General features: G+C 38.8%; 1 protein-coding gene across 3 annotated transcripts in view; it reads left to right on the top strand.

Annotated features, from left to right (window-relative positions):
* LOC122549488 (arf-GAP with SH3 domain, ANK repeat and PH domain-containing protein 1-like) overlaps window positions 1-20,492 on the top strand; it is a 365,329-nt gene extending 344,837 nt beyond the window's left edge. For all 3 annotated transcript variants that reach the window (XM_087986272.1, XM_087986271.1, XM_087986270.1), the window contains 2 exons: window positions 3,596-3,718; window positions 16,677-20,492. In XM_087986272.1, the coding sequence (XP_087842398.1) occupies window positions 3,596-3,718; window positions 16,677-16,751 (198 nt within the window). In that variant the 3' untranslated portion in view covers window positions 16,752-20,492. The remainder of the gene's footprint in view (window positions 1-3,595; window positions 3,719-16,676) is intronic.
* Window positions 20,493-22,037: the final 1,545 nt, after the last annotated feature.

Raw genomic sequence — 22,037 nt, 5'->3', positions numbered from 1 at the left:
TGCTCAGAGCAGGAATATGGCCCATTACCCTTTATTAACTGACAATGTGGAGGCTCATTTTAGGAATGCTGCTGTCACTCGAACAGAAGTTACCTCAGCACTGACTAAAGATTGATCCTGTGCACTTGTTTTCTGTTTATCTCAGTTGTATTTTTTTAAAAAACATTATTTAAATTAGCATGTTTGAACATGTTTTGAGACACCTCTGAGGCTGGAAGAATTTTGTGGCTCAGAGAAAGGGACACTATCACGTCACAATTTTTGTGTTAATCAATATAAAAGGCCAATAATACCAGGGTGAAATAGAAAAATATGCATTTCATGCATTGAATGTCAACATCACGTGTTCACTAAATACATTTAACACTGTCTTTTACCAAATCATTTCTTTAGCCTGAACATCAGAGGAGTACTTTACCATTTCAACTACTCAAAGGATTCTTTGGCAATATTTGTTAGAATTGTATTGAATTGTTGCATACAGACAACAAAGCAACTAATTACAATGTGCATGTTCAGATCACATTATATGACAATCAAAGAAAAAGCATTTGTGAAACATGGGTTAAAAAGTGTAATACCTGGATCATGAAAAGCAAATTTATAAGCCGGTCTCCCCCTCCTACCCAGTTACACATAGTTTAAAAAGGTCGTCTACTTGTTCAGTTGAATAGTCATTATACTGTTTCCTTGAAAAGAGCCCTAGGTTTCAGAGCTCCAATGGCAGCTGGAGATACTGTGATGCATCCATGAAGCTGAATAATATGGGTAGCACATTTAGAGGGCTGGTCACAGCGCAGCACAAGGGACAGCAGGAAGAAAAAGATTGAATGACTACCAAGCAGTGTAGAAGTGTTTGTCAAGAAGAAAGCAAGCAACACAGTAGTCAAAACCATTGACAATTTAAATTATATGTCACTGAGAATGCACTTAATCTTCAGAGAGTTGATTTTCAATGAGAATTTCTTCTCCAAATATAAGACATAGAAGCAGAAATAGACATTCAGCCATCCAGTATTGAGATTATTTATTGAGATCATAGTTGATCAGGTAATCCTCAGTTACACTTTCCTCTGTTTTCCCCATAACTCTTTCTTCCTTCATAGATTGAAAAAGAGAGGATGTGTTTTCTCTGTACTTTTAAAGTACTGCAAGTGACATAATGGTTTATGATGCAGCAGTCAGGAAGCTTGAAGTCTTGTTCTAACACACATGCATTGTGGTGCTGCCAGTAAAATAAATGCAAGCCCCAAGCTGTAACAATTTGCTGGTTTATAACAAGTTTCATGTCAAGATATGAGAAACATCTTCATGTCATTGTGTAAAAGCAAAGGGAAATAAATGATGAATTTGAGAAATTAGTCAGTCATTGTGGGCCCTTGCTTCTGAGATAGCATTAATCTGAACATTTATAACCAAAGCAATAATTTTCAATTTGCATAAAAAAAAGGAATTTAGGAATAAGATCATCAAAAGTTCTGATAAAAATCGTATAAATTAAAACAAAAGAGGTTTATAAAATTATGAAGGGCATGAATAAGGTAAATAGAAAAGGTACTTTTCCCTGGGGTGTGGGAGTCCAGAACTAGAGGGCATAGGTTTACAGTGTGGGAAAAATTTAAAAGAAACCTAAGGGGCGACGTTTTCACGCAGAGGATGGTGCGCGTATCAAATAAGCTGCCAGAGGAAGTGTTGGAGGCTAGTACGATTACAACATTTAAAAGGCATCTGGATAGGTATATGAATAAGAAGAGTTTAGAGGGATATGGGCCACATTCTGGCAAATGGGACTAGATTAATTTAGGAAAATCCTGTTGACATGGACAAGTTGAACCAAAAGGTCTGTTTCTGTCTTTTGCATCTCTATGACTGACTCCATGATTTATTCAGCCCACATAAACTAACACTTGAAGGTTTTAGGAAAATAATTTTAGAAATAAATTAACATAATGAAAAAATATTTTCCATACATTTTTTTTAAATCTTAGCAATCAATTTCAATAAAATTCAGTTATTTGGTTAGCTTAAACCAATCAATTTTAACTACTGGTATAACTTGTCAGTACAGGAAGAACAGCACCACACAGTGGCAAGAATAGGTAATTTTGGCACTCCACAAACCTTAGTATCAGTCAGAGAGCATTTCTGTTGCACTATCCCAAAATACAGAAAAATGTTGTGTATGATTTTGACTCCTGGTATTTGCAGTTTCCATTGTCATGATACCTGGACTTAGGAGTGTCTGTTCCATGAAATTGTTCCATGATTTCAGTATTATGTAGTGACATAATAAAAGCAAAGTACTGCAGATGCTATTGATCCAAATAAAAACAAGTTTCTGGAAAAACCCAGCAGGTCTGACAGCACCTGTTGAAAGTGAAATGGAGTCCAGTATGACTTCTCTTCAAAACAGATGATCTATCAGACTGTTGAAACATTCCTGTTTGGGAGAAGGGAAGAATTTATGTCAAAACAGTACTCTTTGATCTTGCATATTTAATTCAGAGCTTAAATAGCATCGCCATTCAATAATTCGGCCCTAAAAGCTAAATAATTATTACAGTATATATTTTGTTGTCAATAGTTTGTATAGATCTTCATATGATCACAGCATGAAAACCACGCAGTGCCTTATGGACAGCTTTCTATCATTGTGAGTACAGCACTGCTTTGCTGTTTGAAGCTGCTTATTAAACAGCAAGTAACATTGAGATCAGCAGTTTAATAATGAACTGTTAAAATCCCTACCACACAATTCAAACTATCTATACTCTCGGAATGTATTTCATAGAATCCCTACAGAGTGTAAGAGGGTATTCAGTATAATTTATTCTCCAAAGAGCATCCCACCCAGACACCCCACCTCCCCCCGCCACCTAAAAAAAGAAGTTGCTGCAGCCCTGCATTTAGCATGGCTAATTCACATAGCATGCACATGCCTGCACACTATGGGCAATTTAGCATAGCCAGTCTACCTAACCTCCACATCTTTGGACGATGGGAGGAAACTGGAACACCCAGAGGAAACCCACGCAGACAAGAGAGAATGTTCAAACTCCACAAGATAGTCACACAAGGCTGGATTGAACTGTGTGACAGCAGTACTAACCACTGAGCCAACATGCCACCCAAACACATCTACCTTTCCAACGTTTTGAGAGCCCATCCGACTAATAAGTGTAGCCAATTTAACTGGAAGTGGCATTTGGCAAACAGGATCTCATGCTTGTAGCTACCAAGTGCCCATAAACGAATTCTGCTGTATATTTTATGTCTGAATAAAAATAATTGATGTTTTGTAGATCATATAAATGCACTGACACGTAACCTGTTTACCGACACAAGTTACTGTATTGTAGTTATATGAATTTTGTATTCAACATTTGAAAATAGGAAGTTGATATAACACTAAATGAAAATGTTAAATAATTTATGACAATAAAAATGGTGCTTCAAAACTTGTAAAATCTTTATAATATTTATCTTGTCCTGTGCCGAAGATTTTCTGTTTTCATGCTTAAATATAATGCTGCATTTGCTGACTGTGACAAATGCTTTGTTTATCTGTCTTAATAATTACAATTTCTCTTCAAAGGCAAAGAACAAAATCCGCAGGGTAAAAACCATATATGACTGCCAAGCTGACAATGACGATGAACTTACCTTTATTGAGGGAGAAGTGATTGTCGTAACTGGTGAAGAGGACCAGGAGTGGTGGGTAAGTCTTAAGAGTAATTGCTTTAGAATGTTCATTTTTGGAACTTTTCATTGGCATTTTGTGCAATTAAAACAATTTTTAAAAGCCAGTTCTAAAAGATTTTGTATCATGAATTTATATTGGAACTGTGAAGCTGAGGCCAAAATCATATGAGCCATAATCTTATCAAATGATGGAGCAGGCTTGGAGCTAAATGGTCCTACTCCTAATTCATATGTTTTCATGTACCTATTAAGAACCATACCCATATCCCCCACTTCTACATTGAGATCACTGTCATGGTTCTTACTGAGCGATACTGTTCCTTTAGTTCACTCTTGCTTTTAATATATTTGCAAGAAATTCTTTGAGATTCCTTCAGTTTACTTGCCAATATTTTTATCATGACCTTGCTGTTTAATCTCATGCTAACACTTGTTACTTGTTCCATGTTTTTTGCAGCAACGAGCCTTTGATGTTTGTCATAAACTTCCCTTTTTTTCATTCTACCCTTTTTCTTTGAGAACAAACTTGCTTTGAACACACTCAACATTTTCTGATTACTATTACTGATGCTGATTTACTTCAAATAGCTGCCCACAGTCCATTTTAATGAAATCACAACCTTCAGATTAGTAAAATTAGCTTTGCCCTAACTTACTTTTATTCTGGATTTCCTTTTACATAACCACTTCAAATGTAACTGAATTATAATAGATTGGTGGAAGTTTTGAGCTACAGGGAGAAGCTGAATAGGCTGGGGCTATTTTCCCTAGAGCCTCAGAGGCGAAGGGGTGACCTTATATTAGTTTATAAAATCATAAGGGGCATGAATAGGGTGAATAATCAAAGTCTTTCCCTGGTAGGGGAGTCCAAAACTAGAGGGCATAGGTTTAAGGTTAGAAGGGAAAGATTTAAAAGGGACCTAAGGGACCATTTTTTCACACAGCAGGTGGTGCATCTATCGAATGAACTGCCAAAGGAAGTGTTGGAGGCTAGTACAATTACAACATTTAAAGGCACCTGGATGGGTACATGAATAAGAAGGCTTCAGTTAGAGGGATATGGGCTACATTCTGGCAAACGGGACTAGATTAGGAAAATCCTGTTGGCATCAATGAGTTGGACCAAAGGGCCTGTTTCTGTGCTGTGCATCTGTGACTGTAAGTGCTCCCCACCAATGGCCATTCCCCAGCTTCATTCCCGAAAACAAAATCACAAATCACGCACATGCGCTTACTCAGTGCTGGCTAATTCTCCTAAATGTAAATTAAGAATTTGGCTCCCTCTGTGCCTTTCAGACTAATTTTATGCCAGTTAATATTATGGTAGTTGCTCTCATATTTTTCATTCTGAAGGGTTTGCATACATATTTGCTCTTCAGTCTGCCCTTGATAGTTTGGGGGTCTATGCTATTGTTTGTAACACACAAAAACCATGTCCACAAGAGGGTCTTAACAAATTCCCTTTACTTCAGTGATATTAGCATTGTTTAACTGGCAGCACCCTGAGGTTACCACTGACGAGCTCAACTAAATTGACCATATTAATGCTGTGACTGCAAGAATGTGTCAAAGGCTGAGAATTCTACAACAAACAACTTTTCTTGATTCCTCAAAGCCTGTCCGCCATCTATAGGCGCAACTAAGGCTTGTAATAGAATACTCCCCACTTGATTGCAATATCTAGCTCTCAACAACACCCAAGAAGCTTAGCATTGCTCAATGCAAAGCAGAAAACTTAATCAGCACTTCATCAGTCCTTAAAACACTCACTACCTCTACTACTGCCAACTGCAACACTTACCATCTATAAAATGTACTGTGGTGACATGTCAGGCTTCCTTTGAAAGTATCATTCAAACCTTAGATACTCTAACAGCTAGAAGAACATGGGCAACAAATACAAGGAAAGCAAATGCATGTTCCTTTCCAAGCTACCCACCAACCTCACTTGGAACTATATTGCCATTCAATCACTGTTGACAACTCTCTGCCCTTTTCTTGAAGACATTTAAGGATGGGAAACAAATACTGGCCTTAACAGTGATGTTCATATCCATGAAAGTAGGAAAAAGAATTACACTTCCAGTCTGTGATTTTATCCTCTGGTTTAATTCATTTGGGCTCATTTGAAGATCCTTTTAACGTTTTGTCTCTCCAGACAGGTTTAAGTGCTTCATTAGTCAATATTGCAATCATCCCACTTTTTCAATCTTTCTCTGAAATCCTGTAATGAAATATTGAGCTGCCCTCCTTTCAGTCATACCTCAGTAATAGCTTAAAAACATACTCCCATGTGTCAAATTGTGTGTATAACTCATCTGAAACATTCTCAACAATTCTTGATTGAACCATTCTTTTCCTGAGAATCCCTGTGAATGATGAAATTTGCGAGCGTGGGTCTCATTAAAAATTGCACTTGTGTGATTTTAGTCCACTGATGTTGATTCTTGTAACCGTTTTTTTGGTACAGATAGGCAAATTTGTGATTTTATAGATAGAGAGGATTTACTGGATGTACCAAAATCCCACTGTTGCCAAATCTTTGACCTTTATCTTCTCTGTCTTCTAAACAGGTTTAAAAACTTTTGTCTTCCATTTCCAACTTTTCTTGCTTCTGAATGTAGTCTGAAGTTCCTACCCTGTCCATGTCTAGTCCAAGATAATGTCCACCTAGTGGTATTTATACTCATTTGAAGGAATTTAGTGAATCAGTTTTTAACTGCATAACCCATCAACTTGCTCTTCAGACCTACTTGGAAAATGCTCATCTAACCGCTCTAACATTGTATAATGTATGTGTGACCCCGTATTCTGTAATCTATTCAATAGAAACAGTTAGCTTACAGAAACATAGTCTAGTCTTTTCAAAGTGAAAATCATCGTACTACAGGACCATTAGAGAGAGATGACTGGTGACAAGATTAACATGAAGAGTACCATGTCTCAAAGAGTGAGGTTGAGAAGACATGGTCTTCCTGATGACTTCAGTTAGGATTGGAAATGAACCTGCATTGTTGGTGACACCAAGACATCCAGCGAACTGTGCTAACCAACCCTTTCACCAGTTGATCAAAACACTTTCAACATCACTATTTCTCTTAAAATATGATGTTTTAAACTGGGTATTAATCTTGTGATCCTCCCTAGAATCCTTTCCAAAGCACCAATATTACCCACAATGTGTGACAACCAAAATTAGACACCATATTCTAACTGAGGTTTAACAGTGGTCTTGTACAAGGACAAAATTGTATGCTTTATTTATAAATGAATTATCTGACAAATATACTCCAATATCTAATTTACTAACTATAGCTTCGAGGCATTGGTCAGGAACTGTTTCAGATTGATAAACTAATGGTGAGGTAGCAGATCTCCAACTGTTTTTAGATTCATAGAATCCCTACAGTGTGGAAGCAGGCCATTCAGCCCATTAGGTCCACACTGACCCTCTGAAGAGCATTCCATCTGGATCCACACCCCTACCCTATCCCTGGACACAATGGGTAATTTAGCTTGTCCAATCCACCTAACCTGCAATCTTTGGGGTGAGAGAGAAAACCGGACCACCTAGAGGAAACCCATACAGACACAGAGAGAATGTGCAGACTGCACACTGACAGTCACCTGAGGGTGGAATTGAACCTGGAACCCAGTGCTAACCACTGAGTCACCATGCCACTATGTTTTTAGTTGAGAGAGAAGGTTAAGATCCAAATGGGTGGAAATAAGGGAATGAAATATACTAGATTTTAGTTCACTGACACAAATGAAACAATAGTGCTGCTCTTAATGGTTGATCCATGGAGCCGTTAGTGGATGGCACAGTGAAGGCTAATATAGTTGGTATGTGGACAAGTAATTGCAAATAAGGAAGCACAGATAATTGAAATCAATCATGGCTTTCATAGTAGAGGAAACTACAAATATAACAGATATGCAAGGTGCTCATGGGAGAAAAGATTGAAAAGATTATCGAGGGACATTGTATTTTAGAAATTAATGGGAGTAAATACAGGTATGTTGCTGGAACCTAATGGCTTGCATCCAAGGATTTTTTTTAAAGTGGCTGCAGAGATAATGGGGGCATTGGTCAAAATATTCCAGAACTCAGTCTGAGAAGGTTCCAGTAGATAGGAAAACCGCTAATGCAATGTCTCATTCAAGAGCGAATGAGAAAGAAAGCTGGAAAATACTTGGGAAAATGCAGAAATCAATTGTTACAAAAAGCAGGGGCAGGACATTCAGAAAGGTTTAATGCATTAAAAAAAAACTGGCAGAATGGTTTTGCGATAGAGAAAGCATGTTTGACAAATTGGTTGAAGTTCTTTGAGAATATTATAAGTAGAGTTGATAAAGAAAACCAGTAGATGTAGTGTATTTGGATTTCTAGAAAGCATTTGATAAGGTACCACCTAAAAGATCGTTGCGGGTAATGTATTAGCATAGGATGAGGATTGGTTAACACACTCAAACAGAGAATCGTGATTCAAGAGCTTTTTCTCAGGTTGGAAAGATGTAACAAGTGGAGTGGCACAACATCAGTCCTAAGGTCTCAACTACCATCATCTATATTACAGTCTTAGAAGAAGAGCAGAGTAATGCCTCCAAATTGTCTGATGGTACAAACATAGGTGGGAGGGCATGTTGTGATGAGGACATAAGGAGTCTGCAAGGGGATATAAATAGGTTGAGTGAGTGAACAAAACTTGGCAAATGGAGTTTAATGCACAAAGTGGTACTTTGGTAGGCATAATTAAAAACAGTATTTTTTAAATAGAGTCCAAAAATGTGCACCACAGAAGGATCTGCATGTTCTTGCATGTGAAGCACAAGTTAGCATACAGGTACAACAAATAGTTAAGAAAGGAAATGGCATTTTGAGCCTTATTGCTAAGGAATTAGAGTTGTTTTAAAAAAAATGGAATTACCCTGGTGTTGAAAAAAGGTAAACAATATTAGTTGTCATATTCAAGAAATCATATACTGGCATTGGAGATAAGACAAAAGTGAATCCCTATGATGATTTGTAGGATGAAGGGGTTGATTTATCATGAAAGAGGTGACAGCCTAGTGATATTATTATTGAACTATTAATTCAGAGATCCAGGTAATGTTCTGTGGATCAGAGTTCAAATCCCACCAATGCAGTTGGTGAAGTTTCAGATTTTCAATTAAAATCTGAAATCTAATATTCTTTAGGGAAGGAAACTGCCGTCTCCAATTTCAAGTAACGGCCCTTCCTATTCCCCAATTCCCTTTCCAACTCCTCCCCCTCCCTTCCACTCCTCCTAGCCACCTACTGGATTCATTCCTCCATTGACCAATCATGTCAAATCCTCTGCCTGTCTTCACCTACCCCCACTTCACCACCCTGCCCCCCCGCCACCCCCATTAGCTGCAGTGCCTCCTCCCTCCGCGCCCCCCCCAGTCTTGAAGAAGGGTTACACTCGAAGTGTTGACTTCTCCGTCTCCTAAAGCTGCCTGATATGCTGTGTTCTTCCAGCTTCCTGCCTGTCTACTTTGGATTCCAGCATCTGCAGTTTTTTTGTCTCTAATCCTTACCTGGTCTAGCCTACATGTAACTGTAGACCCACAGTAATGTGGATAACTCTGGGCAATTAGGGTTGGACAATAAATGCTGGGCAGTGACACTCTTATCCTGTGAATGCATAAAATTAGCTTATGCTATATTCGTTAGAGTTTAGAATGTTGAGAGGTAATCTTATTAAAACATAAGAGTGGGGAATTGAAATTGAGGACATATTTGTAAATTAAAGGAACAGTTATTTGAAACTGAGATGCAAAGGAATTTCTTCTCTTGGAGGCATAGGAACATCTAGAATTCTCTACCCCAGAGTGTTGTAGAAACCAGATCACAAAGTATTTAATGAGAGGTAAATATATTTTTTAAATATCAGGAAGTTGAATACCGTGATGAGCTGATACAAAGGAGGAGCTGAGGCCTTGGCAGATCTGCCATGATTAGATTAAATGGTGGGGCAGGCTTGAAGCACTGAATGATCCTGTTCCTATTTCCTGTATAGACAAACAGACACATACACACCTTGAATTTACATTGTTGTGGGTAAATCAGCCAAAGTTACCTTTAATTCAGCTATTTAAATCTCATAGACAATCAAGTAGTAAAACAATGATTTAAAATTTATTACATGTAGCAAACAAATTAAGATTCCTGAAGTAAGCAGGTTAAGCCTCTCAACCTGGCTATTACCTGATTAAGGTGAAACTCTGCCACGATCCCACCAACAGCGGTCTGACTCTGGAAGTGTCCAGGGTTCAATCCTTATGCAGAGTTGTTCTTCAAAGTTCTGCTATTGAATTGTTCTGGGCTTGGATTCTTATCCAGTTTTCTCTCTTTCAAGTTTGTGGTGCGACAATACTGATATCCTTTAGATTCTTTCGTGCCCCAAATTGATTATACTTCTGGAGACCTCAAGTCTGTAGCTTGTTTTCTTATCAGAAGCAGCTCCCGTCTTCCCTTTTACATTCTGCATTAGCTACACAACTTTTCCTGCAATTAACCCCTTTACTTCAGGGCATTACTTCTGCAGGCAGTCTTAATTGCCCATTTGTCATGAGGCAGCAAGTTATCAGGAGTTATTATCTCCTGTCTTTCAGGAAGCAGCTTGTTTACATTCTTTCTTCCCCGAGATGGTTAATTCACATGCTGTTTTTAATTCTTTTAATACAGCTTCTCTTTGTCCCATTCATCTCAAGAAACCATTCACTCTAGAAAGATTAATTGCTGATTCTTACAATCCATTAATTTATTAAAGCTGTGAAGTTGCAAAGTTGTCAAGTTGCAACAGACAGATAAACACACACATGCCATACACAAAAACATGCAACACACAATATGGATGTAAGTGCACTGGAGGCAGTACAGAGGATGTTTCCTAAAATGTTTGCGCAACTACGTACTGTGAATGCGTGAAATCTGAATTAAAAACAAAGTGCTGGATCAACTCAGTAGGTCTGGCAACAGCAAAGGGAAGAGAAACAAAGTTAACATATGACTTGTCAGAAACAGAGAAGGCTGGAAAATAATGTGTTTTATATTGTGAATGGGGAGGAAGAGTGAACAAAACAGATAGTAAACGTTCCCAGAACAAGAGAGATAAGGCATGCTAATGGTAGTAAAGAATGGATAGTGCTGTAAAATAGTTGCTAAAGGTTATGAATAGTCAAAAATAATCTGACTTCACTGAGAGAAATCCCATGTAAATGAGATATTGGGGTTGGGGATAGTAATTAAAATGGAAGACGATGTTCATGTTCGAAGGTTATTGAATTCAATGTTGAGTCCTGAAAGCTGTACAGTGTCTAAGTGGAAAATCAGTTGCTCTTTCTCTAGCTTGCATTAAGCTTCACTGGAGCATTGCAGCAAGCCTAAAACAGAAATTAGATTAGTACATGATTACTAGATTAATACCTGGAATAACTAGATTGTCTCTTATGAGAAAAGATTGAATAGACTGGCTTTATTTCCACTTCGGTTTAGAAGGGTGTTAGAATAAACATTAGACTTTGATGAGGGAAGTGAATATCTTGTAGCTGAATTTGTGGATCACACAAAATTTGGTGGGATGCAAGTAATAAGGATCATGCTACGAATCTGCAGAGGGATATAAATAGATTAAATGAGTGGGCATGAAACTGGTGATGGCATATCATGTGAGATTATGCACTTTGACAGGAGAAATAGAGGAGCTGAATATTATTTAAATGGAGAAAGACTGGTGAAATCTGCAGCAAAGATGAATTTGGGAGCCCTCATGCATAACACACACAAGCTTGTATCCAGACAGTAGTTAAACCATACCTAGAATACTCAGAACACTTTTGGTTCCCCTAACCAAGCAAAAATATATTGGCATTGAGGCAGTCCAAAGGAGTTCCATTTGGTTGATCCCAGTCAAGGAAGGATGTTCTTATGAGGAGAGGTTGAGTAGGATTGACCTGTAGTCATTGGAGTTTTAAAATAAAGAGAGACATTCTTATTGAAACATACACGATTCATAAAGGTCTCAACAGGGTAGATGTGGAAAGATTGATACCCCTTGTGGGAGAAACTAGAATCAGGGGTCTAAATTGCAAAATAAGGCATCACCCATTTAAGAAACTGAAATGGAGAATTTTTTCTCTCCGGGGTAGTGAATGTGTCGAATTCTTTATCACAGAGCTGTAGGGACTCTATCATTAAGCATATTCAAATCTGAGAAAGATTTTTAATCGGTACAGAACCAAGTACCTTAGAGAAAGGCAGGCAAGTGGGGTGGAGCATTATCAGATCAGCCATGATCTCATTGAATGGCAGAGTTTGGGCATAGAGGTAATTTTTATTAAGGAGAGTCATAAAAGAGGAGGAAGATGAACCTTGCATTTCAGAATCACAGCACTTCCATCCAGTAAGTAAATCCTTTGAATCTTGAAACACTTCTAAATATAAGGTTGACTTTGAGAAATGGAGAGGCAGAAGTTGAAGCCTACAAAATAATGATCTATATTTTGGGGAAACATTGGAAGTTGGGTTAGGTTGGAGGAGGGGGTGTAAAATAATAGAGGCTTATAAAATCATGAGGGGCATGGATAGTCTTTTTCCTCAGGTGGGGGAATCCAGAACAAGAGGGCATAGATTTAGGGTGAGGGGGGGAAGGATTTAAAAGGGACCTAAGGGGAAAGTTTTCAGAGTGTGGTGCATGTATGGAATGAGGTGCCAGAGGAAGTGTTGGAGGCTGGTAGAATTACAACATTTCAAAGGCATCCGGACAGGTATATGAATACAGTGATAGAGATGTACAGCATGGAAACAGACCCTTCGGTCCAACCCGTCCATGCCGACCAGATATCCCAATCCAATCTAGTCCCACCTGCCAGCACCTGGCCATATCCCTCCAAACCCTTCCTAATCATATACCCATCCAAATGCCTCTTAAATGCTGCAATTGTACCAGTCTCCACCACATCCTCTGGCAGCTCATTCCATACACATACCACCCTCTGCGTGAAAAAGTTGCCCCTTAGGTCTCTTTTATATCTTTCCCCTCTCACCCTAAACCTATGCCCTCTAATTCTGGACTCCCTGACCCCAGGGAAAAGACTTTTCTATTTATCCTATCCATGCCCCTCATAATTTTGTAAACCTCTATAAGGTCACCCCTCAGTCTCCGACATTCCAGGGAAAACAGCCCCAGCTGTTCAGCCTCTCCCTGTAGCTCAGATCCTCCAACCCTGGCAACATCCTTGTAAATCTTTTCTGAACACTTTCAGGTTTCACAACATCTTTCCGATAGGAAGGAGACTAGAATTGCATGCAATATTCCAACAGTGGCCTAACCAATGTTCTGTACAGCCGCAACATGACCTCCCAACTCCTGTACTCAATACTCTGACCAATAAAGCAAAGCATACCAAACGCCTTCTTCACTATCCTATCTATCTGCGACTCCACTTTCAAGGAGCTATGAACCTGCACTCCAAGGTCTCTTTGTTCAGCAACACTCCCTAGGACCTTACCATTAAGTGTATAAGTCCTGCTAAGATTTGTTTTCCCAAAATGCAGCACCTCGTATTTATCTGAATTAAACTCCATCTGCCACTTCTCAGCCCATTGGCCCACCTGGTCCAGATCCTGTTGTAATCTGAGGTAACCTCTTCGCTGTCCACTACACCTCCAATTTTGGTGTCATCTGCAAACTCACTAACTGTACCTCTTATGCTCGCATCCAAATCATTTATTTAAATGACAAAAAGTAGAGGGCCCAGCACCGATCCTTGTGGCACTCCACTGGTCACAGGCCTCCAGTCTGAAAAACAACCTTCCACCACCACCCTCTGTCTTCCACCTTTGAGCCAGTTCTGTATCCAAATGACTAGTTCTCCCTGTATTCCATGAGATCTAACCTTGCTAATCAGTCTCCCATGGGGAACCTTGTCGAACGCCTTACTGAAGTCCATACAGATCACATCTTCTGCTCTGCCCTCATCAATCTTCTTTGTTACTTCCTCAAAAAACTCAATCAAGTTTGTGAGACATGATTTCCCACACACAAAGCCATGTTGACTATTCCGAATCAATCCTTGCCTTTCCAAATACAAGTACATCCTATCCCTCAGGATTCCCTCCAACAACTTGCCCACCACTGAGGTCAGGCTCACCGGTCTATAGTTCCCTGGCTTGTCTTTACCGCCCTTCTTAAACAGTGGCACAACGTTTGCCAACCTCCAGTCTTCCAGCACCTCACCTGTGATTACCAATGATACAAATATCTCAGCAAGAAGTCCAAAAATCACTTCTCTCGCTTTCAACAGAGTTCTCGGGTACACCTGATCAGGTCCTGGGGATTCATCCACCTTTAACCGTTTCAAGACATCCAGCACTTCCTCCTTTGTAATCTGGACATTTTGCAAGATGTCACCATCTATTTCCCTACAGTCTCTATCTTCCATATACTTTTCCACAGTAAATACTGATGCAAAATATTCATTTAGTATCTCCCCCATTTTCTGTGGCTCCACACAAAGGCCACCTTGCTGATCTTTGAGGGGCCCTATTCTCTCCCTACTTACCCGTTTGTCCTTAATAGATTTGTAAAAACCCTTTGGATTCTCCTTAATTGTATTTGCCAAAGCTATCTCATGTCCCTGTTTTGCCCTCCTGATTTGCCTCTTAAGTATACTCCTACTTTCTTGAGCCAAGTGTTCGCAAATGGTGCTAGATTAATTTAGGATATCTAGTCAGTATGGACAAGTTGGACCAAAGGGTCTGTTTCCATGCTGTACATCTCTATGACTCTTTGACTCTGCCCCCAAACCACTGACCCAGGCTCATACCAATATGCTCCTGTAATTAGGGAAATATTCTGGTATGGTACACCACATTCCACCTGATTAAAGCAAGACAATAATAAAAGATGTACTTAGGTATATTTGTACAGTCATTTGATTTATTTTTGTACCTTCATAATCTCAGTGGTGTTCAGCAAACTCTTCCCAACCAAATCAAGTTAGATATTTAACAACTGTTAATGCAGGGGACAGATGTTGGAAAATGGAAGCCCAGGGTCACGGAGTTTAAAGTCAAAGGGCATAGGTTTAAGGTGAGAGGGGGAGAGATTTATAAAGGTCCCGAGGGATAGCTTTCTCACGAAGAGGATGGTGCATGTATGGAATGATCTGTCAGAGGAAGTGGTGGAGGTGGATACAAATTACAATATTTAAAGGACATCTGATGACCATATAAATAGGAAGGGTTTTGAAGGATATAGGCAAATGCTGGCAAATGGAACTCTGACAGATTGGGGTGCCTGGTTGACGCGAATGAGTTGGACCAAAGGGTCTGTTTCCATTCTGAATGACTCTAACATGAATGACTGGCCTTTGCCAGCCTCAGGTCTGTGGAAATGTGGGCCAGCTGCTTTTCAAGGAGTGTGAGGTTCATCTTCAAGTATTCCTCCAATGAGCTGGGGTAAAGCTATGTTAGTGAATTTGCCTCATGTATTATGTCATACCACTAAAACCATATATTATGGAACTGTGTTGTGTCTGATTATAATAATCACTGCTCCTTACATTTGCAGTATTGGAATTAAGAATTGTTCTGCTCTGAAACACACAAGAAGCTAAAGCTTATTCATTTAAGTGTCAGTCATACATGTGGCTATTTCTTTCTAGACCCTAAAACAGGAGAAAGTGAGGACTGCAGATGCTGGAGATCAGAGCTGAAAATGTGTTGCTGGAAAAGTGCAGCAGGTCAGGCAGCATCCAAGGAACAGGAGAATCGACGTTTCGGGCATAAGCCCTTTTTCAGGAAGGGCTTATGCCCGAAACACATTTCCAGCAACACATTTTCAGCTCTAGACCCTAAAACATGCAAGAAATTTCCAGACAAACTTGTACTTATCTAACATTTGGACCTTCTTGAAGGTGTGGTTGCTCCTTTCACTAATGTCACCTTCGGCATCTTGAGTTCTGGCAAAGATCTGACTCAGGACAGACTAAGGATCCAAATTTGGTTCTTTAGTCCAGCACAGCCTAGGAACAGAACTGAACTCGCTAACTCAACAAAAATGTTACACATGAACTAATCTTCAGTTAAAAACCGAGTTGCAGTCACAAATGTTGCTCTGAGCACATTGTAATTCTGAAGGCGGAAAACCATATAGTTGGTGAGCTACAATGACAGTGCTGCGTGAACTCAGGAATAACATGCTGATTTGGCAGTGGGAATTCGCCAAGGCTCATCAAGTCCCTCCCCAATTTCAATCAACACGCTATGAGGAGAATTTTATTTTAAAGATTTCTGAAAGCGCTCAACTAGCAGATGTTTTATTTTACCAGAGTTAAATGGGAATCCTCTTGGTACTTCCTTTCTGCTTCCTTCCTGTACTCCAATTACCTCAGTAAACACAAGCAATATCATACCCATTCTTCATGGCCAAAGGTTCAAAGATTCCAGGAATGGGTTGAGAAAGGATGGCTATATCCTATCTTGCACACATCTACGCAGTTCAATTTTTAGTGAAAATCCTGATCAAAGTTATCACTGAAACCAGTTCAGCACAGAATGGGAATTCAATCTGGGAAGCTCCTGGTCAGTAAATGTGCAGTACTATTGAGGATTAATGTAGAGGCCTATTTATGGATGTTTGAAGAGTTCATGCAGCACTCTTTCCCCAGTGGCAAAATTCCAAACCACTTGTTGTCACGTACATCCTGTAGTATTCACAGCGTCATGCACAGTTTTAGGATTTGGACTATTTTGCTTTCAACAGAAAATCTGAAGTCTTGACATTGGAACAGCAAATGATGAAACAAGTAAATCATACACATCATATTGGCACAAGTATACAACAAGGATTAAATGAAAATGTTTTATGTTTGCACCTGATGTATAAGAGAAAATATTTGCTTCTTGAGATACTAAACCTCCTTTTCCTCAATTTTGACAGATTGGCTATATTGAGGGGCAACCTGACAGAAGTGGTGTCTTTCCAGTATCCTTCGTGCACATTTTATCTGATTAACAGCCTACAAACTTCAGCGTCACACATACACAACTGTGGATGCTTTCATCTGATGTTGTAAAGCAGCTGAAACTTGCTTATTCCTGTGCATATTTTGTACATAGATGATCAAGAAAATCATTTGAGATCCACCTTGCAAGGTGACTGTAAATACTGTTACTTGCCTTTGCCAGTATTATAATAGCCTTGGAACCAGGCACACCTTATTTGGTGTACTGCAGCCATCCATGGCAACTAGCACTTACTAATTAACCTATGCTGTTGATGGGATACATCTGCCTGCTTGTCAGATTTATAGGCAGCCTCATTTAGTAATTTAACTATATAAGCTTGACTTTTGTTCTTGACATCATCTCAGTATTCTAAATAAAGTTAAAAATAGCAGTTTTGCTGAGAATAGGTTCAGGTTTCAGTTTGCACTGATCCTCGTTGTCCTCCTGCTTTTAACATGGATGCTGTGCATACTCTTAATGTACTCATGGGATTATGTGGTTTTGATTGTAAGTGATCAGACAAAGTTACTTGAGAGTGAATGACTGGGAAACTTGTTATAGTTTCTTTTACCTCATCTGAGGAGATATCGGAGTTACAGATAAACAGTTTAATAAATGAAAGTTGCTACAAAACAGCCTTTAAGATGATCCATTAAGAATAATTGAAAATTCAAAATTTATTTTTAATTTTTCCAAGTCTGGTGTTAGGGGTTAAAAGCAGAGCATGAATAACTCTTTTCAGGATTGGGATGTCTAGGATGGAAAAGTTCAATTTCCCTCTTATCTATTAACATTTTAAATGTTATTAACCTAAATATTGAGGTTAAATTCTATCTCAATCATCAATGCATTGTTTTAGTTTAATTTATAACTAAGATTTGGAAGTCTCTGAAGAGTCTACTTTTAAATAGAATTGATTGAGTTACAGGACATTAACATAAACAAGTCCAGTTTTAGCTTGACAGAGGGAATGTCACTGCCTCCTTCTCCAGAGATGGATGGCCTTAACTCTTCATGGTACTAACACCTGGGAGTGAAGGTCCTCAAAAATTGACTGTCATATGCTTATTCAAACAGTAAACAGTGCAAAAGCAACCGTACACACATTGTGCAATGTGTGCAGTTATCAATTTTAAATATATACATTGTATACCATATGTTTACACCATTTGGAATAGTACATCATTGCACGTAAACCTGTACGCTGAAGATACTGTTCTAATGTTTGTTTAATCTCCCTCCTTTTTGTTTAAAGTGCAGTTTCATCAAAAGTATGGTTTTGAAATTTGCTGGTCCTGTTGCAGCAAGCATTCACATGAAACAGATCTTGTCTTTGAATATATCAATTTAGTCATTGTATGGATAAATTGGCCATTTTTGAGGGAGAGGTGGGCTATACATGTTTTTAAACAAAATACCTACAAATTCAGACTGGTTACTTGTGTTCTGTGTCATAGAGAATAAATTGCATTCTTTGCACAATTCTTGAATTGCTTGGGGAACAAAAGTGACAGTGAATCGTTAGGTTGCTTAAAGCTTTAATAACTATACAGCTTCATATTCATTACTGATATTCAGTTACTGAAACTCATTTTAGGGACCAAACAAAAACAAATCATTCTGAAAAGGAATCTATTTACATTTCATACCTGGCCAAGAAAAAGGTAGGTTTTGATATGATTAAAATATTCGGTTAGTTAATGTGGAGTTAAGCTTAGCTCTAATGACAACCGACTATATTCTTTACAAGGATGTAATTTAATTCTTAATAAAGGTACCTATTTCTTTAAGTTTAGATAAAAGTAAATAATTAAATTGAATTACCTGTATTTGATAAGACTTCTGGCCTGGTGCCACAGTGGTCTTGTGCAATGCTGAACTGTTACCAGTATACTTATATTGAAATATTCAGCTCCACAAATTGGCTGGGTCCCAAATCTTACCCCAGCATTTTGAAATTGTTTTTAATTTTCCTTTATTTTGATTTCAAGTGGAAGTGGGAACAAGCTATTGATGGTGGACTTTGACACTTGCCATAGTTACTGCATCAGATTGCCAGCATTTGGCTAGCCAGAGCTTGTTATAAGTCAGTGCATAATCGTCAGAAGATAAATATTTGATTAATCACATTCAAATGCAAACCGGTTGCACATTGTGCTTCAAACTACAATTTTATGCTATCATTTCAGATGAGTTTAGTTCATTTTAAAATAATGGTTTGTAAATGGATAACTTCTAAATGTACTGAATGATGAGCAACTATTGTGGATTTTAGCACTTCGCTCTGGTTCTTTCAGCAACATATCCCTGTCATCCTGGATTAGGCTTCCCTTAAATTATGTATTCAGTAAATCAGGCGGTACAATCAACCTACTGAATGTAAAGGTGTGCGATATGACCGCAGCTTACTATATCATGTGTTTGCATTCTTTATGTATAAAAATTGCTATGGGAAGATATTTTAAAAAGCAAAATGTTTATGTTCCAATGTTATTGCAACATAAAATCCTATGAAGTATTCTAAACTGAATGTATTTATTTCCTCATTCATTCCATTGAACGTGCAAAAACTTTCTATTCTATATGTGTGTTTTCCATAGCCCAAGCCATATACAGCAAAATCAAAAAATTGTCTAACATTCCAAGGCAAAATAATTTGGTTAACAGCTCAATAAGTTGAAGTTAATTTCAAATTATTAGATATTAGAAATGGCATGAAACATATTGAACTGAAACTGCAATTCATGTGATCAGACATAAGTTTAATCAACAACTCTACTTTAAATCTACAGCATACTGCATACACTATTGGCATTGCAATTCAAAGGTATCCATTTGTAGCTGGAACCACTAAACAGTCAATATATTCTGTAGTTAATGTTGACACATTTTGCCACAATACAAATGAATTGCTTAGTCCTAAATAGTGAACTGAAATTTGTACTATTGTGACTAGATAAGGGGGTAATTAGTCTTCTCCCATCTGAAACCCTCTTGGTTTGTCAACTATTTCTTTTCACATGCAGCTTTAGTCATGTTTTAATTCAAATGTAGCAATTGTGAAAAGGAGCCAATTATAAGCTTTCTTGAAAGAAAGGAATTGTTACAAAACAAGAAACGTAATAAAACCACAAATACACATCCAACACAAGTAAAGGTTTAAGATGTCAGATACAGACAAGAATAAAGACTATATAGGTTGAAGTCGCTTGAGCGGAGATGTTTGTTTGACTTTACCCTCAGCAGTAGAAAAATCTGTTGCCATGAGTTTTCAGTGAATGTTTTTTTGAAGAAAACAACCTTTAACTGTGCATGGTTTTTAAACATGCAAAAAGAGACAGGCTTCTAATCTTGCATGTTACCAAACTCTTTTACCCTCTGCTGCTCAAAGTATGTCAATTATGTATTCCCAAAGCTGGGTTCCATTGTTTCACCAAACTGGATACACCACAGGCAAGCTTTCACATTCAGCATGGTGAAATGAGATACCAGTTTCTTAACACTTGAAATCAGTCGACACTTAAATTGCACTTTATTCTATTTAGAAAAATATTATCTTGAGGTAAACTTAAATTTCTCATTTAGGCTCTTGTTTTCATTCAATGGAATATAGAGTCAAGTATTTGAACCAGTTTGATTACATGCAATAAAAGTTAATCTTAAAAATGGACAAAACCTTTTTCTTTAAAGGATATACATTAAGACAATCCATTTTGTTTTTGTACTTAAATAAAAGCCATTAATCATGCGTTTCAAGTTTAACCTTTGTATACAGCTAAAATCTTGATTCATTAGATTTGCCTCAAATATGGAATGTGTAAGTTACTTGCTGCATGCCAGCATGGGACCTTCATTTGAGGACAACCTCATTTCCGTTAGATAATTCCAGATAATGTTCAACCTCATTATGCCGCGCAACTTCATCAACAGATGCCTAAGAGAAAGACCACAGAACGAGGACATACCACAACCAAAAGGACTAGCCACACTACCATACATCAGGAGCATCTCGGAACTGACAGCCAGACTACTGCGACCCCTAGGACTCAACGGCACACAAACCAACAGCCACGCTCAGACAACAACTCACCAGAACGAAGGACCCGATACCCAACATGAGCAAAACAAATGTAGTGTACAAAATACCATGCAAGGACTGCACAAAACACTATATAGGACAAACAGGAAGACAGCTAACAATCCGCATACATGAACATCAACTAGCCACGAAACGACACGACCCAGCTATCCTTAGTAGCCACACACGCAGACAACAAGCAACATGAATTCGACTGGGACAACACTACTATCATAGGGCAAGCCAGACAGAACAGCCAGGGAATTCCTAGAGGCATGGCATTCATCCACAAATTCCATCAACAAACACATCGACCTGGACCCAATACACCAACCACTACAGCGGACAGCTGAAACTGACAACTGGAAGCGGCAGGGACAGACCACTATAAACACCGGAGGAAACATCAAAGAAGGCTCCCAAGCACTGATGATGTCACCTAGCCAGGGGACGAAACGTTTGCAACAAAAACTTCCAGCTCGGCGAACAGAACCACAACAACGAGCACCCGAGCTACAAATCTTCGCACAAACTTTAGAGTTTAATTCAGATAAATGCGTGCTGCATTTTGGGAAAGCAAGTCTTAGCAGGACTTATACACTTAATGGTAAGGTCCTAGGGAGTGTTGCTGAACAAGAGACCTTGGAGTGCAGGTTCCTAGCTCCTTGAAAGTGGAATCACAGGTAGATAGGATAGTGAAGGCAGCATTTGATATGCTTTCCTTTATTGGTTGGAGTATTGAGTACAGGTGTTAAGGTCATTTTGCAGCTGTACAGGACATTGGTTAGGCCACTGTTGGAATATTGTGCAATTCTGGTCTCCTTCCGATCAGAAAGATGTTGTGAAACTTGAAAGGGTTCAGAAAAGATTTACAAGGATGTTGCCAGGGTTGGAGGAGAGGCTGAGGCTGTTTTCCCTGGAGCGTCAGAGGGGTGTCCTTAGAGGTTTACAAAATTATCTATTTGTCCTATCCATGCCCCTCAGTCATTTCCCTGGGGGCAGGTTTAGATCTAGTCTTTCCCCTCACCCTAAGGGGCAACATTTTCACAGAGGGTGGTGTGTATGGAATGAGCTGCCAGAGGCTGTGGTGGAGGCTGATCCAAATGCCTCTTAAATTGTATGGGTATATGAATAGGAAGGGTTTGGAGGGACATGGGGCTGGGTGCTGGCAGGAGAGACTAGATTGGGTTGGGATATCTTTTCAGTGTGGATGGG

This window comes from Chiloscyllium plagiosum, unplaced genomic scaffold (assembly GCF_037043375.1).
Source record: "Chiloscyllium plagiosum isolate Xiang-an unplaced genomic scaffold, Cpla_swu_hap1 HiC_scaffold_4, whole genome shotgun sequence".
NCBI lineage: Eukaryota > Metazoa > Chordata > Chondrichthyes > Orectolobiformes > Hemiscylliidae > Chiloscyllium > Chiloscyllium plagiosum.
Note: the sequence above shows the minus strand (reverse complement) of the source record. Positions and strands in the feature narration are given on the sequence as shown.